This window comes from Pollachius pollachius (genome assembly GCF_949987615.1).
Source record: "Pollachius pollachius genome assembly, chromosome: 5".
Classification (NCBI taxonomy): domain Eukaryota; kingdom Metazoa; phylum Chordata; class Actinopteri; order Gadiformes; family Gadidae; genus Pollachius; species Pollachius pollachius.
The window spans coordinates 17,178,921-17,206,605 of NC_136938.1; the positions used below are offsets into that span (position 1 = coordinate 17,178,921).

At 43.7% G+C, this 27,685-nt stretch overlaps 1 protein-coding gene across 1 annotated transcript; it reads right to left on the reverse strand.

Moving 5' to 3' along the window:
* Positions 1 to 1,656: 1,656 nt before the first annotated feature.
* lgr4 (leucine-rich repeat containing G protein-coupled receptor 4) lies at positions 1,657 to 27,464 on the reverse strand. The gene is made up of 18 exons (XM_079736024.1): positions 26,766 to 27,464; positions 16,656 to 16,727; positions 12,311 to 12,382; positions 12,112 to 12,183; positions 9,328 to 9,543; positions 9,097 to 9,168; positions 8,495 to 8,563; positions 7,880 to 7,951; positions 7,361 to 7,432; positions 7,077 to 7,145; positions 6,886 to 6,957; positions 6,392 to 6,457; positions 6,187 to 6,258; positions 5,970 to 6,041; positions 5,707 to 5,832; positions 5,441 to 5,538; positions 5,137 to 5,190; positions 1,657 to 4,786 (listed from the first exon to the last, which is right to left on the reverse strand). Exons 1-18 carry the CDS (start codon positions 26,951 to 26,953, stop codon positions 3,339 to 3,341), a joined length of 2,982 nt encoding a protein of 993 aa, XP_079592150.1. The 5' UTR covers positions 26,954 to 27,464; the 3' UTR covers positions 1,657 to 3,338.
* Between the last annotated feature and the right edge of the window lie 221 nt (positions 27,465 to 27,685).

Genomic DNA, 27,685 nt, shown 5'->3' on the forward strand with positions numbered 1-27,685 from the left:
AGTTTAGGCATGAAGTATGACATGCATTTAGGTATTAGGGTTATATGGTTCTAGGGTTATTATGTGATTAAGTTGAGGCGCTGTTGTATCGCTTCTCCCTCAAAAGATGGTTCCAAGGTAGGGGTGTTAGAAGTATAACAGATGGGCTCAAAGACAGGGTATAGAGAAATAAAAGACTATAATCAAATAAGGTTAGTCGTCCGGTGGACCGGTGTAACGGACGGTTGTTTGACGACCACACAATACAACACCCCGGGATTGGAAGGCCAACACTCTAACTGCTAAACTAAATGAACGCAGCCACATGGGTTGGCAAATTTAGGTGTATTTAAGCGTTCAGGAGTGAGGTTTACCATAGAAGACCCATGTAAACTCTTTACATTGTGTCTCTTTGGTCCTTCTGCATTGCAAGATGATTCTTGATTATGAATATAAGTGAAAACATTTGGTGGGCAAGGAAATCAAGCATAAATACAGCACCATCAGTAATGTCTTTTAGCAGAGGATTTTATAGATTTACATCTGAGGTTGAGAACTATCAAAGCAAATACAAATGGAAACAAAAAAGGAAATGTTAGCTATAATAATACATTTTTTACAATACTTGTTTCAAGAGGTGACAGCCACCTTTATAGTTATTTAATCTAAATATTAGTGTTAAAAAAAACGATACCAGCCGGTGAGATGTTCCCAGAAAAGACTAGTCTTCAGATATTTATGAAGACCGGGAGAGGTTATGCAATGCAGTTTCTTTATTTGGTCTTCAACGAATTGTAAGTAATTACCTATTCTTCACAACTACCAAGATATAATTAAATGTAACACACCAGTCCCCTCTGTATGCACCAAGTATGGTTTCAAATGTGTCAAATTAACATACTTTGACCCTAACAAGTTTGAATACAGGCAAATCAAAACCAATTCAAATGTTATGCTCAGTATCTTACCTGGGTCCACATCATGGGTCATTAAGCTACTGTACCGCTCCGGGACTTTACTCCATCCGTAGCTCCCCTAGCTGCAGGCTGGGGGTTAAAGAACATTACCTTTAGCCATTTAACAGATGCCTAAAGGGACTTGCATAAAACCATCTGCTAAATCATAATCCAAAGTGATTGCCTGTGCCTTTAAGAGAAGCAGGTGGAGTCTGGGCAGATTGCCTATTACATTACAGTAACAACTTGGCAAAGTGAATACATATGTCTTTAGATTTCTTTACCTTTTCTGAAAAGATGGGATTAGTGTATCCCGGAATGACTCTTGTGGCAACAGTTGCCTGCATGCTAGATGCATTCAATTGACTAGGTTAAATACAATTCACATTGGGGCAAAGAGTTTCTCCTATCGCCAGATGTCTGCAAGATGAGTGTTGATTAATTTATTACACAACATTTGTATATTTATCGTTATGATTAACAAAAGGAAAAGGGGTCTCGGGGCTCTTACTAAGTACGAAGTTGTAAAAATCGGTAGCATTAAAGATCTTTAGCACCTGCTAATGGGACATCTTGAAAAATGTCTCCCTGTTTGAATATCCTTGAAAACATTTGTTGTTCCTGAATTTAACTTCTTTCTTACATAAAACAAAACTAAAGTAAACAAAAGCAAAGGTACTTTAATAGTTTATAATTGGTAAAAAAAGAAAGAAATCACAGTATATAGTACATACATTCCTACCACAATTTGCACTTAACTGAAATTATCATATACAGCCAGATGCATGAACATGAAGCCAGAAATGCAAGGAAAATTATAATAACAATAGGAAAACAGACTGGAAGAGGTAGCTCCCTTAGTTCGCATCCCATTTTGATTTGTTAGATTTCTTTGAAAATAATTTACATACACAAACCAAAAGAACATCTCTAAAGTACACTGACATTTCAAACAGAGGAGAATTGTTACAAATAATTAAGGTTTGGCGTCAGAGGAAACATCGGAACATATAAAAAAGCCTGTAGAAAATAAATTCAAAGCGAGTAATTCCGATGCATAACGTGGACAGAAGAACAATTTGTTGATAGATGACTTTCCCTACACTGCCTAAATTCCTGAGCTCTCAGGTGACTTGCATCCATGTGGCACAGCATGTGGCTACATGCTACATGGGTGTTTCCACCATAGCGTCTGTGCAGTGATGCTCCAGCACAGAGCACACCACACCCGCCGCACCACCCTATGTAGCATCTCGCACAAAATGTCCTTGGAGGAAAAGTTACACCGATAACCATTAGATGGCCCCCTACCACGATAGTTATGTATGAAGTTCATTTTATTACAAAGATTATGCTGAAAAACGAGTCAATCGCCGACCACTAAATTTGAATCGGACTGTGAGCACGCAATATGTGCAACTTAAGACTACAAATTACATGTTGAGCCATCATTGAACATTTACAGTACTAACATACAAAAGGAACAGAAAAAAGTATTTGGATTGAATTTTCACGAGAGGTGCTCTAATGGTAGCGAGTGCTGGGGTTATGTGCATTCATCATCCAAAGGCCACCATTCATATACCTGAAGTTACTGCGACCCACACATTCTTGCTGCACAAAATAATAAATTAAAGCAGCACACGATACAACCCAGCACAGCTGTTGGAAAAACAGTGATATTGGCTACTTTTTTTATCACATTCGTTGTCATACTTTTTTGTACAGTGAAAAAACGCTTCTGATTAAATGACAAATCATTTGTCATGCTTTCACAAAATGCAAGTACAGGGCACTTAACTGTGACAGAGAAGGAAGAGTGGATTTGGATTAGATGAGAAGGGTTTGGTGTGCTGCACGATTTATCCTTATCCTACCTTTAAGACCCCTCTCGCTCTGTTTACCCTCAAACATCTCCTGAAGGTACAGTTCATTAAAACTAAACAAATGAAGATGAATACCATTGCTACAATTACCATAAAGTTCCACAGCGACATAGAAGTTTAAAATAATATATATAGACGATATTTGAGCACTAATAGCACGTACAGGTGAAGCGGAAATGGGCACCAGAACCGTAGCTAGAAGTGACAGGTTGAGGTCCGTAAGATACTCATATTTAGTCCAACTTGAACCGAGAAGCAGGCACTGGTAGCAAGGATCTCCTGAGTGACATCCTTCTTGGCTAGCTCGCACCGCTCGCTCAGTTACGTCCTGGAACACCAGCAGCGGCCCTGTCAGTTCACATGACACAACGTTCCCTTTAGGCGTTTTGTTTAAAAAAATAAGTGCTTTCCGAACAGTCTATTGACAGGGTAGTCTGCACATTACACAAACGAGGCTCGTCGGACACGCACGCACGCACGCACGCACGCACGCGTACACACCTCCGGCGGGGGTGTCTTAGTCCTTGATGCGAGGTATGTTGTACGAGTAGTGCACCAGGGGGAGGCCTCGGCTCTGGCAGAAGCAGGCGCGGCCGCAGGCCTGCACCTGGTCCGAGCTGTCGGACAGGAACGAGTCCCCCTCGTCGGCGTACTCCGACTGGGCCGAGGGCGTGCCGCGGTCGGCCCAGTAGCCCTCCGACCGCTGGCACGGCGTGGCACCCCCCGCCATCAGCGTGGGGCAGCTGTGGGACTTCACCAAGTGTCTGCAGGCGGAAGTGGAGGACGAGGACGAGGAGGAGGAGGAGGAGGAGGTGGTGGGGGGCGGCGAGGCGCAGGTCCTGGCGCGCAGCGCCGCCTCGCACTGCGCGCACACCGCCACCGTCTCCCCGCAGAGCGGCGCATACGCCCCGCCGCAGCTGTACGCCCCCAGCGCCACGGGCCCGCCGCCGGCGGCGCCTCCTCCTCCTCGGCCGCCCTGGGTCCCGGCGACCGCCTTCACCCCGCGCGCGGCCCCGGCCCTCAGCCGCAGCCAGTCCTCCCTGAAGGCCGGGCTGAAGAAGACGTAGAGCACGGGGTTGAGGCAGGCGGGCAGCGGGAAGAAGAGCAGCACCACCGACTTGGCGATGTCCGGCCCGCCGGCCGCCGAGCCCGAGGCGGCGAGCAGCGGGGCGAAGGAGAAGGCGGCCAGGGGGCAGAAGAAGACGCAGTTGGTGAAGATGAGCCAGGCCACGTGGCGCAGGGCGCCGTTCTGCCCGGGGTCCGCCAGGGCGGTGCGGCCCAGCCGGCAGTACAGCTGGGTGTAGACGGCGGCCGTGAACAGGTAGGCCAGGGCGTTGAGCAGCACCAGGGCCAGCGCCACGCTCAGCGCCGCGCCCTGGCCGCCGGCGAAGGGCAGGCAGAGCGGCGACGCCATGGGCTCGCCGGAGGCCGCGCGGGGCAGGGCGGCGGCGGCGGCGGCCACCAGCGCCAGCAGTCCCGCCGTCAGGCCGAAGCGGCGGTCCCCCCGCAGGCAGGCCGGCGCGTCTCTCCGCGGCGACGGCGTGGTCTTCCGGAGGACGGCCCGCACCGCCACGCCGCGCTCCACGGCGGCCAGCGCCAGCAGGAGGACCGCCCACTCCGAGGAGAAGACGGCCAGGGCGCCCGTGACCTGGCAGCCCGGGCCCATCTCCCACCACACCCCAAACTCGGCGAAGGAGCCCCAGGTGGCGAGGTCCAGCAGGGAGAGCACGGCCACGTACAGCGCCGTCAGCAGGTTGGCGAGGGCCAGCAGGCCCGTGAGCAGCCGGGCCACGGAGAGCGAGGACCCCTGGGGGTGGCAAGGGCCCGGGCCCGGGGCCGGCCGCATGGGGCCGAAGGTGACCACCAGCACCAGGGAGTTAAAGACCAGCGCCACCAGGCAGATGAACCACACCGTCACGCGGATCATCCAGTTGCCCAGGAGATGCTCGCAGGGCTTGAACGCTCCTGGAGACCGGGACGACAGGGCGGAGACCTTTATTTCGACTTGTTTATTTCAAGGCACTCATCTAGACGCTGCGCACTAACCAACCAACCTCTTGCCCCATATATCTAGTCAGCCACTTCTGATAACACGCACAATCTGAATGGACTGATAAGGAAGGTGATGGAGGTTAAAGTGAATAAAGACATAATAAAATAACCACAAAGATAAAAGGAAAACAATCGTAAATAAGGATCAGTGTGGTCACTTTTAAGAGAAGGATTACAGATGTTTTTATTGCCTTTAACATCCATTGCCTTGAGTGTGTCACAATGAACGCGGAGAGCAATCAATCAGCTATGTTGCTGCCTACCTGGTGAGGGGGTGCAGCGCATTATCATTGAGATTCTCTCAACATCTTCCCCATCTGAAGAGAAAAAGCAGGCAATCATGAGCCATTCATGCACCGGAAGACACAATTAATAGCTATATTAGCACTGGGAGAAAATAAACCAGTGCAACCTTTCAGCTAATCAGGCTGAGATACAGAGTAGAAGAGGTAGGTACAAAGTGGACATTCAAATTTGGCGCTTGCTTGAAGTCCCTAGAAAACGCGTCAGTTTGCTCCAAGTCTCCAGAACACACGATCAGGCAGTTTAATGCAGTTCACGTCTCACCTGTCGGTTGCTTCAGGTTGTCAGCTTCTGAATGACCCATCACGGGGCTACAGTCCACAAAAGCACAGCACTGGTAGGCATACGGCGCAGAGAGTGATCTACGGAACGGAAATGACATCGATGGCCAGGCTTAAAAAAGTGCTGCTGTCCATCAGAAACACTATTTCACCACACAACCACATCGATGGGAACCGTAGACGGGAGGGGGGGGGGAAGTGTGGAAGACCACAGGGAGAGAGTTGGAAGATATCAGAACAGAGTCTCACCTCAGTTTCGGCAGGCTCTTTGCACTCAGCATATTTTTCATCTGCAGGTTCCCTGAGAGCTTCAGCTGGCTGAGCGAATTCAGACCCGCGGTCGGGACCCCCGCGAGAGAGTTCATACTCAGGTCTCTGGGATGGTGGGAGTGGAGGGGGGAGATCAAGTCCCACGTATGAACACAACAATAGAACAACGTACACAAATAGAGGTCCAAATAGAGTGTGCTATCTTCTATGCTGGAGTGGAGAAGAAGGGAAACAAAACTCACAGGTTTGTAAGTGCGGTCAGGGAGAGGAAAGCATCTTTGTGGATGAATACCATGCCATTCCTGCTCAGGTCTCTGCGGAGAACACATACAATTTGCATTTAGAATACCAGCATATATTGTCTTAAACTGGTCTTTATTATATTATAATTTGTTTGCAAGTGAGTGAGTGAGTGAGTGAGTGAGTGTGTGTGTGTGTGTTTTTCTCATGGCCACTCACAGCAAGCGAAGAGAGCCGAGTCCGTGGAAAGTGTCTCTGTTGATTTGTTGAATGTGATTCTGTTGCAGATTTCTGTTGTTTGGATACAATTTGCAAATAGTTTCAAAGAGAGATGAAATATGAGCTCGTATTTTCCCCAGTGTCCTGTCCTCTCCCTGTTTGACATTATTCTGTTTTGAAGGCAAGGTGCGTGGTTGAGACTTACAGTTCCTGCAGAGCGACACAGCCGTGGAAAGACGGCAGCTCCTCTATCTGGTTATAGGACAGGTCTCTGATGGACATGGACAGGAGAAGGGGCTTATATTTACAATCAAAACAAGTCACCTATGCCTATTTTCATAGAACAGAGAACAGAATAACCTTCACTGTCTTCACAAAATGATCACATTTAACCAACTCAATCCATCCATTTCGTTAAGCAGGTACATTTTCCAGTAATGAGAATGGAATGGCTGGGGCAAATAAATATTTAATAAACAGGAAGAGCGAAACCCCGTCTTGTAAGGGATGATTATATCAGACAATTTGTCAGAGGACAACAACACATTATGTCAGCATAATTTCAGGGAATTTAACATTTTAAATAAAATAAAAATAAAACTAGCGAAACTTTGTACTAATGGACAGTATTCAAAAACTACATTTCATAACCCAAACAAATATTTATGTGTGTTATTCTGTGGTATAGATCTCTCTTACAATGTGCGAAGCAACTTCAGGTCTTCACACAAATGGGCTGGAATGGAGGATATTTTGGTGCCAGTTAGGGTCCTGAAAATCAAAGCAACAACCGCACGTTAGTACTATAATGAGGTGCTATTTCATGAAAGACGGTCATGGATGAGTTGACGTTTTCAGGTGAATGGGGGAAGTGGAGATCAGCTACTTACAGACTTTCCAGGTTGTTAGTGGAAGCAAGGATTGGGAAGTCCTGCATCTGACTGGCGCCACGCAGCATCCTGAAACACAGGTCACATGACGAATCACATGACAGTCATTCCAAAGCATGAGCATCATGTGTCAATCACCATCGAACAGACGTACTACGCAAAATGATTACGGTTCTTGTAATGTAGTTATGTATTACAAAGGTGTCATGCTGAACTATGACCACCTTAGGGCCCGTTATCAGGCAGTAAAGCAGATAAGGAGGACTCCAGACTGTGGGACTTACAGAGAGTGTAGGTCAGTAAGGTTCTGGAAAGCTGTAGCCCCGACGAACGACAGAGGGTTGTCATAGAGTTGGCTGTAGGGGGAAGCAAAATGGGATGATAGTCAACCTCAAAAATAATTTCACCGTGCAAAAATGGCACCATCTTCTGGACATTACAACTAAGCCAAGCTACGATCACTCTGCAGATCAGTGTCTGGCAGTGTGTGTGTGTGTGTGGCTTGTGAAGGTGGGTGTGTGTGTGTGTTTTGCGAAGACAGACGTGTGTGTGCATGTCTTGTGAAGGCAGACGTGTGTGTGTGTGTGTCTTGTGAAGGCAGACGTGTGTGTGTTTGTCTTGTGAAGACAGACGTGCGCGTCTTGTTGAGGCAGACGTGTGTGTGCGTCTTGTGAAGGCAGACATGTGTGTGTGTTTGTCTTGTGAAAGCAGACATGTGTGTACATGCATGCCAGCCCAGTATACGTCAATATTTGTGCAGGCAAGTGAACAGCACTCAAACAGTGGGTGGGGTGTGACCTTACATGGTTCGCAACAGAGGGTTGTTGTGGAAGGCACCTTCAGGTATGGAAGCTATATCGTTGCTATGGAAACCACTGTGGACAGAACACACACAGCGATAGTAAATGTCATACATTCAAAATCGGTTGGAGTTTAGCCTACTTCCTATTGATTAAAATTAAAATGCAATCATAGTAAGCTTAGCCTTTGTGTCTGAGCCACAAAGGCTGTGAATTGTGCACAATAAACCATTCAGATGAAGCAGTACATATATTATGAAAACTAGGACAATTCCCTGGAAATGAATAGTGTATTTGGAGAGTAAAGGTACCCCGCAACATGGCTATAATGGTGGTGAACTTCTCTGAGATTGAGGACACAAAGAAATTACACATTAAATGGTTCCCCTTGTGTTAAAGGAAGAGAAAATCGAAAGTATCTTCCACACTAGAAAATGTAATTGGAGCCCCTTGCAGAACCTCTTGTTGAAAGTACCCTGAATACAGAAAAACAAATTCCAAATGCAAATTACACCATCTCAACCTAATTTAGACACTGGGATTCTTGGCAAAGATATGGCTAAAGGTATGTAGGTGCAATTTGATTCAGAAGAAGACAAATAATATCAATATACTCACAGTTCCTTGAGTTTAGGCAGGGCCTCTATTGCTCTGGGAAAAACCATGAGGTTGTTGAAGTTGAGGTCTCTGAGTAAAAATACAAAACGGCAACCCTGAAGTTAGCATCTACTGCTGTGCAATTTTGTCATCACACTTTCACATCACACATTTACCTTTCCAAGTAGTCTAACAACATCCAATAACTAGGATATTACCGGGAAGAAAGCACCGTGGGGAAAATACTATTCAATTGTAATGCAGTGATTGCATCGATAATGGCCATATATTTTCTGATTTGGGTTTTACGTGGTCATATTACTTTCTTCATGGCTTTGCAAAAGTCTGGCAAAGTTAGTGTCTGTTGCCAACAGGCCGGACTGCCACTAAAGTAAGTATATTTGTGTGGCAACAATGGCAAGAGGAAGCAGCAAACAGGAGGGCAGATATGATAACAATCCTGGACTTTGCTCTATTTATCCTGGAGCAATTACAGGAGGAAGTGGACACACTGACATCAGGCAGACTGAAGTGAAGGTGGGTGGGGTGCTCACACACACACACACACACACACACACACACACACACACACACACACACACACACACACACACACAACTTACAATGTCTCTAAATTGACCAGCCCGTTGAAACAGTGCTCCCCAATCTCTTTTATCCTGTTGTTATGGAGATGCCTATGGAAATAAAGACAGTAAGTTACACCTGCAGATTTAGACACATGTTCTTCCATACAGAATTTTCTTTGGATAATATATTATTATAAATAGATCACCCATTCAACATTTTATCAAGGAAATTTAAAAAACGTAAAAATAAATGTAAAAAAAACTCACAGCACCACCAGACTGGTAAGGTTCGCAAAAGCGTTGTCTGGGATGTAAGAAATGCGGTTGAGTGCCAATGTTAACGCTTGAAGGTTGGCCTGGTGTCTGAGGGAACCAATGGGAACCTCCGTGAGGTTGTTGTCATCCAACCAAAGGTGGCGTAGCTGCTGAAGTCCTTTGAAGCTGTCCTCTGGAACCGAGGTGATGTGGTTGGCATCCATTCGCCTAGAGGACCGAAACAAGACTCATGTCTCACAACACATCTCGTGTCGATTATATGTTTATAATTGCTGGTCAACCTCTGTCCTACAGTTTTTTCAATTTGAAACCTACTCTTCAATATTCAAACATGAACTACACACATTCATCATTCATTCACATATGTTGGATAATTGTATCTTGTGGAGTACATTGCTGAAGATTTGGGAGATGTCTGACAAAAACAAAACAATGCTAAACCAGTATGTTGAAAGTGCTAAAAATTGTTCTGGGGAGATGAACCATGCATTGCATTATGTATGATTGAGCTATACTTGTGAATGGGAAACTTATGCTGTGATTTAAGCGACCGTGCAAATGCCAGCACCATCGTAAAACCTCACCAGCACACTCCTTTATCAGTAATCTCTTCTTTTGTTGTCACCCTTTTGCAAAGTTGTTTATTATTTGCTGTAAGCAAAACAGTCGCTTTATTGATTGACAGATAGCTCTTTAGGGCACGGGCTAAAGCCTGCCAACACTGCCCTGATGCTGATAAAAACATTATTCTTCAACCTTACAAACATGCAGGCACACACTCACACACACACACTCCCCCACTGACCCAGCCACCCACCCACACATGGCGGGGGGAGGGGTCTTAGGGACAAGGGGGGTGGATGACGGGTGATAATAGCTGAAAGCTGGATTTTCACCGTGTGTTTAGCTCCGACTCCATTAGTCGTGCTAGGACTGAAGAGGCCCGAGGTAAAAAGGCTTCCTACAGAACGAGTCATATACACAGTCATGCCCCCCAGGGAGATTAACCAAACAATCAAAATGGGGCATTGAACGATTCAAGAGAAACCGTATAAACTTGCAACTTGAATTAAATCTGAATGTTAAAATGAATATATTGCAAAGTTAATCATTTGAAATGGTACTTCAGAGCTATTGTGGAAAAAGGATTTGCTTTTAATGCAGGGAAAAAGTTATTCAACACATTACATAAACAAACATGTGCGTGTGCATGTATGTATAGATATAAATATATATATGTGTAACATGCACATACACAAACATTCATAGTATCTGTTCCATTTTTTCCTACTAGACAAGTGTAAGCAACTTGGATCAAGAAGAGGATCTCATATTTCTTGAAATCAAGAACCCCTTCTTTGAACCCAAACTCATTCGATCCGTCTTAAATACACTGTGAAATAATCATCTGTCAGACACACACACACACACAATCTTAGCTGAGCAGTGAATGTGGAGGGACTGTGTTTTTGACAGGTTGCAGTGTTGTATGCCTGCTCCCAAATGTTGAGCTGCACCCGTTACCGTGCTCCTCCAACTCAAAACGAGGTCAGGAGCCTAAGGCTGCATTCCATTAGTGCTTACACACTTGGCATACAGTCGTTTAGCCAATAAGGAGAGCACTAGCATTTTACAACTTCTCAACTAGACACGCACAGATCAGATACTTTTCAATTATGCTGCAGAAACATCTTGTTCTTGGTTTATATTCGTGCATGTCATGAGAATAAGGCTAGTCCAACAGAGAGGCCGACTGTTTCTATTCAAATTTGTTTGGAAATGTGAACTGCAGGTTCCCGTCACTCCTGCCTGACAGTGTGTCGCTGGCACTCTGTTTCTTAGTGGGGGAGCTCGGGGGGAATGTTGGTTTTGGTGTGAGGTTTTCCTTGTCAGGGTCAATCAAGTCCTAAGGGATGCACACTATGTCTGGACACAAGCAATGGAGCAAGTCCCAGCTACTCGCATCTGGCTGAAATGGGCCTTAATCTAAACGCTAGCTGGGTGGGGGAAATAAATTCGTAATTCGGCCTTCAGTTCCCCCACCCAGCTTGGATCAAGATGGCGGCAAGGGAAAAAAGGCCCTTCAATGCAAAGTTTCACATTCCGGAAATCAATCAAATTGCAATTAAATGGGGATGGGGATCCAGATAGGGGCGGAGATCCAGTCGGAAAAAAACACAAAAGGTGCTAAAGTGAACACGTGGCCATATGAGCAAGAGACCCTAGCAGAGGTTAGCATGGCAAACGTTAGTTACTTATCCAGGCGTATCCCAGCCACTCAGCCAGCCATAGCAATACACATGCTGTGAACGACATATGCTGCTGAGATTGTCTTTCAGTTAAAAAAACAAACACCATGCTGTCCTGTTAAAGACACGATGTACATTAATATGAACTGATTTCTGAGTCTGAAACTGTAAAGTGCATAAAGCTGGTTAGGCAGGTTCATTAAACTCTGTTTAGATCAATGTTGGACATCAGATAAGGCCAGATTATATGCCCATCTGTGTTGATACTGCAAAGAAAAGGAACAAACTAACAAGCCAAGAGGTGACAATGGTCAATTTGAACATTTCATCTCCAGATGCATGTAGTCATTGTAAAATGGCATTGTTGTACGGCTCTGATAGACAAAGGTTGCTCCAGATTAGCTGTCAGTGTCTTCTTTTGGCTTCTCTGTGCTTGACACAGAACGCAGGGCAGTGTCTACCATGCAGTCATACAACTGTAGCATGCAAATCCCTGGGCCCACACTGTATGCACAGGTATACTTACAGAGACTGCAGAGAATGGAGGTCTTTCAGAGCTGCACTGGGGACAGTCTTCAGTTGATTATTTGAGAGCATCCTGTTGAAAAATCAACAACGCAAGAACATAAACCTCTGTGATTCAAGAATCCAAGAAAGGAAAAAGAATAAACACACAGAGGGTTTTTCAGGAGGAAAACGGCGCAACATCTCAGAGCATTGCTTACAGGATTTTGAGCTGATTCAGTCCAGACAGGGCAGCCGGGTCGATGAATGCAAGGTCATTTCCTGCCAGGCGTCTTGAGGAGGAACACAGAAGAAAGAGGGGGATAGACAAGACAAACACAAGGGCAGGGAGAATTAAACATTAGAAAAATCCCATCTGAAATGTACATGATGTATGAATATTGGTAGTGTTGTTCTGATCACACAAAGTAATCATGACATGGGTCATTATTTATAACTGAGGAATGTGCCATGGCATGGTGTGAGGGGTTCCTCACAGCCAGAGCGTTCGTGAATACGGTCGCTGATATTAGTTAAAAAGAGGGCGCTCAAGGGTGAAATGGACGTGTGTGCCACGGCCTGTTCTCACATCATCCGACACCCAGGACAGATTACGACCAGTGTTGGTTATCTGTTCCTGGATCCTTTCCTGGACCTTCATACCAACGCTTGCTCTGGGTCTTTAATCCTGCTGCTTGATCCAAAAAAATATAAATAAATGAAATGATACCATTTGGGAATTGGTCTGGCGATGTCTGGCTAGGAAATACAAGGATTACCACAGGAATGAAGGGAAGTCCATCTTTCCTGATTGCTATGGTACGAACAGAAAGACTGACTGTTACTATTGAAATGTGTACAAACAAGGACAACCGCAGGAATGACAGGAAGTCAATCTTACCTAATTGCTCTTGTACTAACAGAAAGACCGACTGTTACAATTCAAACATGTACAAATGCAAGGACAACCACAGGAATGGTGGGAAGTCCATCTTAGAGCTCACAAGTTCAAAAACTACATTGGAACTAATTTGTGCCTAATTAATTTTGCCTTGGCTTGCATTAATCTAGTTGTCCCGTGTACTCCTCCCCTTTCCTGTCAATAGTCCATAGGAAACAGGGGCGTAAATAAGCAGCAGGCACGCTGACGGGGGATGCATGGCTCTGGCATATTATCTGGCCCCAGAGATTAGCAACAGATTTATCACTCTGCAACTTGAGTTGGGACAGGCTGAATTCCCCTTGCATCGATAGCTGCCGGGTGTCAGCCCGCGTAACCCAGCCGTCTCTGACAGAAGCCCACTTGTCTTCTGGGCAGAGCTCATGCTATCGTTGCTCAATAAATAACACGCTAATAAAGGCTGACAGAACTGGGGTGCCTATGCGTGCCTTCGTATTTAAATCGACTAAATAGTGCCCATAATAAGTGTTGTTTCTAGAACAACGATGTAGGCAAAAGGTTTCAATGGTCATTTCTATGGATTAGGAACATTCCTGAGCGACTAAAAGTCGTAAGTACTTGAAGAATTTTGGATGGCAAAGATTTCTACTGGTAATGAGTTATTGCTTACAGTTCAAGCGACCTTACTGAAAAAACCTGCCGTAGTTAGCATACAACGTAAATATAATACAAGGCTTTCATTCATCTTGTAACCATGTAGAACACTGCTTTTTTTCTTTCTATAGGGAGGCATCCCAACATCCCAATCCTTTTAAACCTTCCTCATTTTCAGGCACCAACAGTTGCTTTGAATATGAACACAAGTATAGTATCATCCCCCCTAAAAAGTCTATTGCTCCGAAACATTCAAGAAGCAGGCCTGAACCGGTAGCATGTCAGGAAATGTCTACAAGCCAGGTACTAAAAGGTTTGTTGAGCATTTGTTGAGTGTTTAGTGTGTATGAGTAAACCTGACTTCCTGTTGTACCATTTAGAATTGCTTCCTGTAATCCCAGCGTCTCTTGCCTCTGGTCATGCCAGACTAAATCGTCTTCCCACGACAGAATCTCAAATGTGGATGGATGGGTTTTCGTGTTTATACATGCATTTCTTCTTATTTATATTGGAAAGAATGTGCCATCTCCTCTTAAAGAAACTAAGAAGGGAAGACACGACAACATTGTGAGCACATCTTTGTATCCTAGTTATGTTGTTTCACCCCAACAACTTAAATTACATCTAAACAACATGTTTCCATAACATGGATGAATAAATCGGATCCCATCTGCCATTTGTGTTCATATACAATGGTGGTATCCTCATAATCTTTCACTGAATTAGGAAGTCAGTGAGTGGACTAAGAGGGTTATGGTAACAGTGTGTCATAAATGCTTTGTCAAGATGACAGGCAGATCATGCTAGCTAACACTACTGTGTAAGCTTAAAGGGAACTGTGAAATCAACATCAGACTTCACAGAAAGTTGCTCAGTTTCCCAACTACACAGAGCATGGGCCGCAGATCTTGTGGAATAACAAGAAACAAGTCTGTGAGTTTTCAGTTATTGTGGTGGACCACAACTGTCAAATTAGGATCTGAATCGTTTACCAGTACTTCTTAAAAAGCCGGCTCCCTCCAGAGCCACTTGGCTTGGAGACAAACCCAACGCCTGGCTTCCAGCGGTGGAACCATCCGCAAGCACATCATCTACTGCCAAACCACCCAATCAGGGACAGAGCCCATGTGTCTCAAGCTTTGTCAAATATGTTGTGTGACAGACTTTTGGGGAAAAAAAGTGTTTTGACATGAACACTGAAAGACTAGTCATGGAAGACCACACGTTTCAGCACTTTCACAGGAACATCTCAATGACTTCAACCGCAATTTAGGAGCCAACAGATCTACAGCGGCTATGACACAGTCTATTGAAAGTTGTAGAACACCAAGTGAGACATTTTGTGATCTAAGGCCCCTGTCTTGAGTCACTAAACAAGTTTGACAAACTGCTCGGATACCCTTCAGAGTTTCATTGCCTGCCATGTTGTCTCTCTCTTGTACAGTCCATTCAACGGATTAGTAACATTCTCCTGCAGGCGTCAATCTAACCAGAAGTATATGATCCAACAGAGTAACCGCACTCCCACTTACACACACACACACACACAAGCCCTTTTGCCATTGGGAGTTGATAATCCTATGATTTAAGTTTTCTTGTTCATGCTGGCAAACACAAATATTATGAAAAACAATACAGGGGGGCAATGTGAAAAAGTGGCCAATTTTATGCCCAAGTAATTTAGGCATGGGGTTCTAAAGAAATTGCTTGAATAAAATGTAGAAAAGCTGATGGACACATAATAATAATAATAATAATAGTAATACATATGGGCTATCTAGATTTAGTGAACAGCAAAGTGTGATAAAACCAAAAGAAATTCAAAAGTATATAAAGATAGTGCTGTGGGATGACTGATGCATATCTGTTAGCATAACTGCTGGGCTCAGTTTTGCCTGAGGGTGATACAGGAGAGAGGGAACATTTAAGAGGGTTGCGTGACTATTAGTGAGGAGCAGTGTGTTTATTCTTTCAGATCTATCCTGTTTGGGTTGCTGAGTCTCCGTCTCTCTCTGTCTCCTTCTCTCGTTTATCCTCGGACTCCCCTCTAACTTTCAGCTCATCCAATGAAGCTAACCGTGAATTTGTTCCATTGCAAAAGGTTTAGAAATAACATACACATACACTTAAGAATATATGTCAATCAAAATGTTAGTTTTCGAAGAGATATATGTTCTCTGCATTTAGATGACAAATAAATATGTGTGGCTGGGACTGCACATTTCATTCTATTAACATTAACATGACAGTTGTACTTTATGTACTCCTCGGGCCCTCTTTGTTACCTGGGGCAGTTGTGCCAAAAAAACCTCAAAGAGCAAAGGAACAGCAAGGACTTGCTGTTTTCTTGTGGTTTTTTTTAAGCTCTGCGTTGTCATAGAAACCATTACTTTGCTCTCTTCCTTCCTGCCTTGCATTCCTCTAAACAGTGTGATGAAAAGTAAATTGCCCTTTAACAAAAAGATTGAAGGAGTGTTTGGAAAAACAGTCTGGTCCGACTGAAAGATGTGAAAAAAAAAAGAGAAGGAAAAAGAAAAGCAAGCATGAGGACAAGTGGAGCTGGAAGTAGCCAGCCATGTTCACTTGCTGGTCATTTTGCCTTCCCTGTGCTGCCGTGTTACCTGATATCACGGAGACAGATTGTCATCTCACAATCCCAGCTCTGGGCCAGACGGGGCGATTTAAAAAAGTAAAGAAATAACAAGCGCAGCAGATAAGATACGGCCAAACAAACAAAGTGCAACAAAACTAAAATGGTAATCCCGTATATGAACACACAAGTATATGTATGGCTCACACAATGCATTGTGATTGCAACTGCCCATTTAAAATCCTTCAGCTTGTTTTCGCGTGCGTTAGTAGCTTGAGAATTTGTGTCGACTTGACTACTACTCAGAACTGTTCAAAGGAGACAACTGAGAACGGAGAAGAATTAAGATGCTAGTTAATGCCAAGCAAATACACTGAGTGCATATTGTGGAACATACCCACTTGAAACGGTGTGTACTTACAGTTCTTCCAGGTAGGGAAAGTTTTTAAAGACGTCTGCAGGCAATTCAGTGATGTTGTTCATGCTGACCTCCCTGTGGGAACACAAAGAATCAGGATGAGCGATTTCTTCGATTTCAATTATCTCATGTCAAATGTAGATCCTTTTCTATTTGTTTTGACAGTAAGGTTTGTAATAAAAGCGGTTATTGTGTTTAGCAACCGTTAGAAGATGGAACACTGGGACTGATAGGCTAAATGTTTCATTTTGGCCACTTCTCTTTGACCAATCTCCTCTTATTTGACCAATTTTGACACTACTGATGCATTAACTCATGTATAGTTATAATTGAATGAGAACATGGTATCCATATCTAGACACATCAGCACATGCAGCCAGTTTTTCAGGTTTACCAATCACAATTTGACAGCAAAAATGATTTTCATCTTAGCATAATATGAATAATGAACAATGAACAGTGTTTGTGTGTTAACTAAATTAAGTCATTGGTAGCTGCACTGACAGATCACTTGTTGCAGATGTAAAAAACATTGTTATCAGACTGAGCCTGAGCTATGAATGATCTTCCACACAAAGCTCAACAGAAAGCCCAGGAGAAGCTCTGCTGTTGCCCCGAGGGATCTCCGCTATTCAAAGCCAAATCAAGAAAGATGGGCATGTAGTAACAGGAAAAATATGCACCAGACTCCTTGATTCCCCTCCTAGCAAGGAAATATGTGAACATATAGATTCAAGTTGAATTCAAATTCATAACCATGGCAAAATTATATCCACATTGGAAAGGCCAATACAATCACCGTTCACGTTTATTCGATTGCCTATCAAACAGAAATATCTACAACCAAGCATTTGATAGATTACAATGTATTCATCAAGTAAAAAGTCATAATTTTGTGTCTGACATCCAATATACTAGATTGGAAGAGATGGCACACGATCAGAAAGTAAATGGACCTAAAGTTTACAGATAAATGAAGCCTTATAAGCCCCCCCAAGTGGCCCCTCCCTAATTGCTCCCCAACTGCTCATCTTGGATTTCACTGGCAGATCGCTCCACAGCTTGTGTGTGGGCACCTGAATACTCAAGGATCATATTGCCTTGCTCTGCAGTGCCTCTCTGCACATGCAGGCATGGGGCCCCCAGAAGAGCCCCTTGTGTTCGTTGACACCCCCTGTCCAGTCTCCGTTTACATCTGTTTACCTAGTCTCGCAAATCAGATGCAACATTATTAACCTAAAGTCTGAATGGAGTCGAGCCCAATCTAGGTTAATGGGGTGCTTCTCGTTCTTTCCTTTCTTGTTTGTTTTTGACCAATCATGTAGCTGGAAGCGGGGAACTGTTAGTGTGTAATCGGCTATAAAAAGCAAACACAGACTCAGTCGGCATTAGTAAACAGTAATATTATGTCTGGAAAAGTTTCAGTTCAACACCTTGTAGACTGACCACTGTAGAAATACGCTAATTAAAAATCCCTGGAGGAGGAACAGGGCATAACTAGATATTTGGTGCCCAGCCCATGCTCTGAACCGTTTCCCCCAAAAAAGTTCTGCTACAACATAGTAGGATGGCTGGATCCCAGATTAGCGTTTACCTGAGAATCATATTACAACTCTGGCCCTGGGCTACACAATGGAGCCTCCATCATTGCCCTCAGCCACCCTCATCCTTTCAAAAAAAAAAAAATCTTTATCTTCTTTTTCTTTTTTGCTGCCCGCAACTACTTTGTCACTGATCTGCAACCAGCGCCCCCACAACCACCAGCTGCCCGTCCGACCCCACCACCACCACTACCACAACCGCATCCAATCAGTGGGCAACGCTGGTGGTCGCATGGCTATGCAACGCTGCATTATAACAATCTCTAACAGATCGGCGAATAAGTTGGAAAACCACATGCAGGGCACGGGAGAAGTGAAGGCTTCCACAATTCTGTCATATACCCCCCCCGCATCCTTCTTATTTCTGCTTTACTCATCCAGGTCCCGCAGGCCTGTCTCTGGACACCAGAAAACAGCAGCTGTAAAATATAGCAAATAACACAGTCGCTTTTTCCAGGCAGGGCCTGATACATTTATGCTGTGCGTGTTTGTTATGCGGGGGATCAGATAAAAAATAAAAAAGGAACCTTGAAAATTAAGTGGGGAATAAGGTATTGTGTGGGTCTACGTAGACAAAGTCCATTATTCTGTCTATAAGAGTATTAATGTTTAAATATGATATTTGTTAAAACACATGTAATTTTCATCCAATCGGCGCAGTCCCTCGACAGTACGAGTCGAGTTCAAGATGGAGATATCCAGACCCCTTGCCATGGCTTTAGTGTGTCCTAAGATACTGAATTGCACAACACTCCAACCGATGAGAATCCGTCAACAGTAAAGCAACTCACACCTGACTAAACATTGTTTCGCAATAGAGCACAGAATTGATGTTTGTCCAGCAACCACTTGAGGATATAAACTCCTGAATGACATCACAGCCCTTGTCCCTCACGCAACGCAATATGACATAAAGAGAGGGCACATGTGAAGAGTGAATGCAGCAAAGACAGGGCACTTGTAAGTGTTTGGTAAATCACAGAAAGCCAAGACAATCTCGCAAAAACAAATAAATATTGTTGTAACCCCATTGTTAAGTAAGCTAGTGTCAATACTGTGCCCTTCTTAAAAAGTTTGGAAATGTATTGACCTCGCTTTGTACATGAGTTATGCTGTTATAAAGGAGTTATATAATGTAAGAACAATTTAGGGCTCACAAATTGCAACGTAACTATACATGAAAAATATTCAAACTAATTGACTAAATTGATTAAAAAAAGAACCTAACATTTACACTTGTGAAAACAACGAAACAAATGAGCAACATAACAGAAAAGGCCTGGGTTTACGTTTCAGATGCAATTTGTGCTTTCAGTCATAGTGGTCACATTCCTGGTCACACAAGCTGTTCCAAACTAGTGCACTGTTCAAAACTCTACTGTATTTAAACCTGAACCATGTCCCTTTCCAAAAATGTACCTGTGACCATGAAAGGAAAAACGATTTTATATGAAAAACAAGAAGTGAAACCAATTAATCTAAATGGATAGCATTAGCCTCCAGCTAATTATCTTACACAATAGGTCTCACAATAAGTTGACTTTTTATCACTATAATATAAACCTCAGAAGATCATCTTGATTTTCAAGTTTGTGTTTTGCATTGCAGATGAAATAACTGCTAAAATGACACTATTGCTCTCCTTGCTCTTGTCGAATCAGGTTGGATGTACAGCAAACACATATCCTCCTCTGAAAAAAGCATTTCAGGGCAGATTTCACTTCATCTCGAATCATAGTTATTCAGTTTCGGATTAAACAGTTTTGTATACTTCATATACATATTAGTGCACTTTCCTTCAGTGGGGCCATTGTTGTTTTATCAGGGCAAAGTTGTGTTTTTTTTCGACAAAGCGGTGCTAACAGAGATTAGGATGGGCTCACAAGGCTACTTTAATATAACACAGATGACGATGTACAAGAACATTTAATTATTGTCCAGTCCTAGACTAAAGATTAATTGAATGACCAACAGAAATATACAGCCCCAATTCATGTTAAAGGAACTATATGTAAACACATTTACTGTACTGTACTGTAACACTGGCTCTCCGACATCATACTACAGGTAGTGGCATGAAGACTAGTGGTGCAACGGATCACAAAACTCACGGTTCGGATCGTGTCACAGTTTTTGAGTCACGGGTCGGATCATTTTCGGATCAACAACAACAAAAAAGATAACAAGACAAATGTGACTTTAATTAAAATCTTCAAATGTGTAAAAACAAAATAAAGTGAAAAATTAGGTAATAATCCTGCTCCCTTTAAGCATAGTCAATATTTTATTGCTTGGGGAGAGTTTAGAGTCGAAACTCTCCCCAAGCAATGCAGACACTCATCTTTTTTTTCATCAAGTATGGTAGCGAAATACAGTTTCTGTCGTGTTTTATTTGGCATTTTGTAAATCCATTGATTTCTGTTGGAAGACTCATTGCTCATTGCAAGGGGGGCTGGTTGTAGTGTTTTCGCTCGGTTCTAGCCCTACTGTTGATACGGAGAACCGAGCGAAAAGACTACAACCAAACAAACATTTCCGGTTCCCGTTTCAATTGGATTTACGGAACGCCAAATAAAACACGACAGAAACTGTATTTCGCTACGATACTTGATGTTGTAAATACCAGAATTGTGCTTTAAACATGCGCTGATCACGTGAACGCACAACCTTTTTTTTTTTTAATCAGCCGATCCCGTGAGGGTTGATCCGTGAGGATTTTATGGATCACGGGTAACCTGTGAACCGTTGCACCACTAATGAAGACCTTTGTATTTTCAGTTCCGGGTCAAAAAGTTTGTCTTTGTTTTGGCATGTGTGTTATGATTAACAACTCTCACAGTACCCTGGGTTGTCAGTCATGGAACTCATTGGCACACAAAAGTAGCATGCTGCAGCCATAGAATCATGCAGAATCCAGATTCCACCCCACCTAAAAAGCCTCATCCTTTTCCAAAATAGCTTGTCTCAAATATAACGTTGCCCTCGGCTCGGTTTGTGCTCCTGTATCATTAGAATCCTCAATCTGGCAACCCGTGTGATCATAGTAGTGAACGACCGATAAATCAGCCGGCCGATATTATCGGCCGATATTTGCGTTTTTTACGTGTATCGTATCGGACGATTTATTTATTTTTTTGCTGATATATATATAGAGAGAAAGATATTTTTTTGGCATGATTTACAGACAGTTCAATAAATGTTATTTTTTTTAAATTGAGATATTGTAACATTTGTTATCATCATTGTGCCATTTTTATGATGTAAATTGAGGGAGGATTAGCCTGGAAATCCAGACCCACATCTAGAAAATTGTAGGGCCTGGCAACGAGAAATTAAAATGGCCCAACTTGAGTGGCGGCAACAAACATGCATTTGAAAATATCACTGGATAACACACATTGGATAACACTACGACCAATCAGAATAAAAAAGGTGACGTATCCAAACCAGTGGAGCTAACCAATAGATAAGACTCTTGCCACATCCGGTTGGTAAAAACGCTTTTGGCCCACCTATAACTGATACATTGATGTGATTGGTTAATGTTCTGGGCCAGGGGAGGCCCAGAATATACACGAGTATATTGCTTGTTCCCAGAGTAACCCGCTGAGCAATTTCAAATTGTGCTCTCGCGAGAACTCTGGATTTCCAGGGTAGTTTTGGCTCCAAATATCGGCTCAAGAATATCAGTATCAGCATATCAGTCATCGGCTAAGGCTGATGAAAATCAGTATCGTATCGGCCCTAAGAAATCCATATCGGTTGATCCCTAGAGCATAGAGTCGTGGAAGTCGGATACAAGTCCCTCCAATATTGTGAATTTAGACTGCACTGCCCAATTTACACACTCAGTGTCAGTGTCAATGTTATGTATTGTACCTTTAATGTCGCCTGGCAGAGATGAAACATACCCCATGATGTTTAACCAGCAAGTCAAACTGGCGTGTCAAACCTTGTGCCGTCAGTTGCACATTAAATGCACAAAACAAACAACCTCATCAGGGAAGAAGTTGCTTGCTTCTTAACTTAAGCTGTTGACTTCCTTGACAACTAGGACTGTTGCCCTTTGCACTCACGTAAGCTGTATAGTAAACTAAAGCTTCCCCTTTCATCTACAATAAAAATATGACATACTATTATAATACACGTATGTTCATCACCAAATCAAAAGAATGTCTGGCCAACACAAGATGGCTTCAACTAGTCTTTCAGAGCCTTCCCAAGGTGACATAGTGCAAATGAACAGAGTAGGATAAAATAGCAATGACAGCTTTGGAATACTGTGATCCATCGAATTTTCAGGGTGGGAGAGATGATGGCTCTTGAAATCCGTCATGAACAAGCAGTTTTCAGGTTCATTCTTTCCGATTGAGTACACTCTTTCCTCGAGATGAATGGTAGGGGTCCTTAAAGTGAAAATCACGACACTAACTGGAGGTGCTCCCCAGAGTCAGAGTATTGGTTTCAGTCTACAGTTGTAACTACAATATTGTCATCAGTAAATTATGTTTGCCTAGGTTTGGAAATCAATAACCTATTTTAAGTTGACTTTTATGATCACACACAACACAGCCTTCCAATTATTATATTTAAGGCAGATACTGAAAATTTATATTTAGCCTAATTCCACGTTTTGGAAGCCAATATTTTAGCACAGGATGCAAAAAATGACAAGGGGACAGAAACATAGTTAGCTCACATTTAATGTTTAATTTGTTGTCTATTTAATTAATTAGGTAATATTAGTGACCAACATTAAAGGAGACATATTATGGTGTTTTCCCAACAAGTAAACATAGTATTTGAGTTCCAGAAAACATGTTTGTGAAGCTCTTTGCTGGAAATAGCTTTTAGGAAAAAAAATCTCGCTACCGCTATGCCCCTCTGTTTCAGTCCCTTCAGAATGCGCTGTTTCTGGTGTCTGTATCTTTAATATGAGCTGCTGCCCATTGACCAATGAGCTGTCAGACTGAACCACAGCATGGAGGCACTCCTGGAGCTCTATATCTATATCATATAATATAATATAATAATATTATATATGGGTATTTATATAATATATCTAATATCACGGACAAAAGCTATGTATGCCTTGGATGATATTATGAATCATAAAGACTGCTTCTGATGTCTCTGGCACTTCCACAACAAGTAAAGACTCGTAGTGGGGGATATCTCGGCCATGGTTGAGAAGAATTGGCTGAAAGGAACTTTGGCCTTGACTCTCTGAAGTCCCTGAACCGCGACATGGAGGAGAAAGGGATTGTACTCCGGGAGCTGGGCTACCGGACTTGCCGCCGAGCTCCCCGCGCCGGAGCTGCCGGACTGCCGCCGAGACCTACCCCCGCCAGACCTACCCCCGCCAGACCTACCCCCGCCAGACCTACCCCCGCCAGACCTGCCCCCGCCAGACCTGCCAGCTTCGGCGGCAGTTCAGCTCCCGGAGTACACCCGCCGGAGCAGCCGGAAAGCTTCGGCCGCAGTTCAGCTCCCGGAGAACACCGCCGGAGCTGCCAGACTGCCGCGGCCGGACGGCTTTGACTGCGGCCAGACTGCCGTCAAAGCTTCAGCGGCAGTCCGGCGGGGGGTAGCTCGGTGGCAGTCCGGCAGCTCAGCTCCAGGAGTACATCCCTTTCTCCTCCATGTCTCCTCCTCCGGACTGCCGCCCAAGCTTTGGCGGCAGTCCGGCAGAGAAAGGGATTGTACTCCCGCAGCATAGCTGCAGGGCTAGCGCCGAGTTCTCCCCGCCGGAGCTGCTCGTCCGCTGGTCCACAAAATCTTATCTATGCTCTGATTGGACGGGAGTGGGGAAGTGGGAGGTAATATTCAACTGTGCCCCCTTCCTACGTAGGAGGGGTGCGAAACTGACTCGTTTGTTTGGTAACTGTAGGCGGGGTACTTTCAGAAATGCATATCTCACTCAAAAAATCATGTACAGACTTTTTAAAAGTTTGTATGCGTGTGGTAGCACCAGAGACCCAAAACAGCACCCGAAATCCCAGGAAAAGTGTTGTTTTCATAAAATGTCCCCTTTAAGCCAGCATTAGTTTAATTTGATGTTGCCAATGATATACGATATATATATATTGCACATTTTTTGATATTATTTTCTATACATGAATTGTGATAAATGTTTAGCATTAAATTATATGAGGATTATTAATCAAATGTTTAGATGGTATGTCACTATTGTCATACCATAGTTTCAGTTTTTTCTTTGATTATCTTATGTAGCAAACTGCTTTCTAATCACTGAATGAATGTGTGTGTGTGTGTGTGTGTGTGTGTGTGTGTGTGTGTGTGTGTGTGTGTGTGTGTGTGTGTGTGTGTGTGTGTGTGTGTGTGTAAGGGGAATTGTGTGTATGTGAGAGAGATGGAGGAAGTGTAGCAGCCAGAGACGAAGAGAAGTAAACATTCTCCCATCCATAAGTCATCCTGACCCTCTGACTGGCTCCTTTCACCTCCGCTGACCGTGAACAAAAGTATCATTCAGTCAAGGATGGATGGCAGCAGGCACAAATAGCAAGCCAGTAAGCAAGAACCAATGTGGTGAAAGACCCCCCTGATTGAACCACTCCCTCCCCCACCCGCCTTGCTTTCTTTCCATGATCAGTGCAAACTTGTTGCCTGTTCACACTAGAAGATACATAGTTCCAGTGTGAACTAACTCTCCTATAAGTTATGCGTCTGCGGCTCGCTACCTTGGCCACCACAGGAAGTACACGATGTACAGACGATGAATGTGTTTAGAGATATCCCTATGTCACATGTCACCACGTCTTTGAGCAGAGTAATCTTGATTGCTTTTCCCCCCCCTATTTTGTTGGCTTTCCATCAATTACCGCATAACTTAGTTCACCAACTTTAAACTTCTTCCAAAGCTCTTGGCTGTAGGTGAGAGTCTGCCCAAGGTTCTCATGATGGATCAGTCCACTGTTTGGTCATCCATTATCAAAAACGTCATAACATTCCTTCTTCAGGAAACTACAGATAGAGTTTATAAATGATGTCGCATGGAAATGCAGCTGAAACAAACAGAGTGATCTCAACCATCCCATAAATCAATTCCTAAACTCCTGGGGCAGAGAAGCCTGCAAGAGATGTAGAGCTATTGGCTGCACTCAAACATGTCTGTTATTGCTGTTATCCCGGTGTGTGTGTGTGTGTGTGTGTGTGTGTGTGTGTGTGTGTGTGTGTGTGTGTGTGTGTGTGTGTGTGTGTGTGTGTGTGTGTGTGTGTGTGTGTGTGTGCGCGGTCTTATTTCCACCTGTTTTTCAACATTAACAAGAAACACTGAAGGAAACGATGTAGATCAAAAAAGAATAACGCATATCAATGTTTATCCTTAACACACCGCCTGTGTATGCAGGAGGTAAAACCTGCCCTTTTTCCTTCATTCATTATGATGTTTATTTGTGCATTAGCTGTGAGAGGAGGAAAGAGGTCTACAGCTGCAATGTGTCTCACACTAATCCATCATGATCTCTCCTAGCCTGGCACTCTCAACATAAAAGAAGGGAGGGAGTGGAAGGGGGACAAGCAGAGTTCAAGACACTGCGAGAACAAACAGGAGAAGGGACAGAATCAACCTTACACATACTTTCCAAGCCTGAACTGGATATATTGCATTGTAATTGCACATTCAAATGAATGTTTCAAAAGGCATGTAGATGTGAACACTCAAACTGAAGAAAACGGGATGAGGCCTAGTACTTTCTAACACAAACACAACAATAGATGAGCCCACTTCACATTTGGTGTAGAGGGATATTAGTGAATGTGGTGCGAAGGAAAATATGTTCAGAGTTAATGGTAAGTTATCCAGGCTAAGTTTTGAGCAAAATATGTATGACAATTATTTTCCTCGCCACCACAATCAAGTCATTCTGACAAAGAGTTGGAGGAAACCCCTCCAACCTGGTACCTTGTAGTTATAGTCTGTGTATTAGCAAGTTGGTGGAAGTTGGGCTGCACTCATGTATGTGCAAACTAATAATACAACTCATGGTCAAAATGCCCCTTACTTTTTCACAGTACAACGACTACTCAAACCTGTGATTTGCTTACCCTGTGTTGGGTAGGCTACTAGTTTATGATTAACCAGTGCAGCATATTGCTCCATGCATTCATGTTAGAATGCATGAAAAAGCCACAGTGCTAGACCAGACTCAAATATAATTGATGGTCCAGTGAAGAAGGGATTTGGTTATTCATTAATAAACGAAACATGTAGGCTTAATGTTGCACAGCTGAAGGTAAACAAACTCGAATTTCGAATGCCATACTGCCTATTACAGGCCTTTTAATGACCTAATCCTAAACGCTGACAATCTTAGATGCATCTGAACATCTCTTCAGACAAGTCTAATGGTGTAAAGTTTGGGCTGCACCACTGATGCGGTGTCCCAGCCAGGTCGACACAAACAACACAGAGGCCTTAGCATCTAGCTTGCAGAAAAGTATATCCCAGTGTTATAAAAAATATATCATTTCCGGTGTGAACAATACTTACAGATGGTACGTGAAAGCACTTAAGCCGACTGGAATAGCAATAAGTCCCTTCCCGGAGCAGTCAACAAGCCCATCTTCATCGCAGTGGCACGAGGGGGAACAAACAGACGGGGTGGACTGCCCTTGAGCAGTGGCACCAAAACCAAGAAAATAGCACGATACAAATATCCAAATAACAAAGGCGCGCATTTTCTCTTCGGGTCAGGTGGAAGCAAAAAGTCCCTTAATGGCTAATCTTCTCCCTCCGTCGACTTTTCATGTGGCTGTGTTCTTGGATGTGTCATGAGATAAAGCCTTTTTCTTCTTCTTCTTCTTTCCTCTCAAAACAAACTGATATGAATAGTTAATACATTCGGAATCACAGTGGAAATGTCAGCGTTTCCCTTTCAGTGTCCGAATGTAGCAGATAGTCTTCGAGAAATGCTTTATGAACATTTCTCACGTCTCCATGTCGTACGGTCCATGAAAACAAGTAGCACCCCTGGCGAACGAAACGGTAGGCTACCTTGCGGGTTTTTTTTTCGTTTCGGTTGTCCCATAAATAAGAGAATCAAGCGCGGGTATCTCGTTGTAACCGCGGAAGGTTAACAATGCAATGTTTTAATCGCTAAACTTGCAGTACATGGCAATGATTTGTCGTTCTGGTTAGTTTCCTGGAGGATTACACCGCCAGCTTTCAGCCATTCCTCGCGTCCCCCTTCCTCTGGCCCGACATCCACAGCGTGCTCCCTGCTCAGCGAGCACCCTACAGGACAACCTGCCGCACTAGGCCTAATTGTTGTGCAATATAGCGTGACCTGAAGTGCAGTGTCAGAACTGGCAGCTTCTCAAGACTAAACGGTGACCAGGTCTTTAAACAGAAAACATATATATTCAAATTGATAAAGAAACCTATGGATATTTGGGTATGAGTATTGAGTT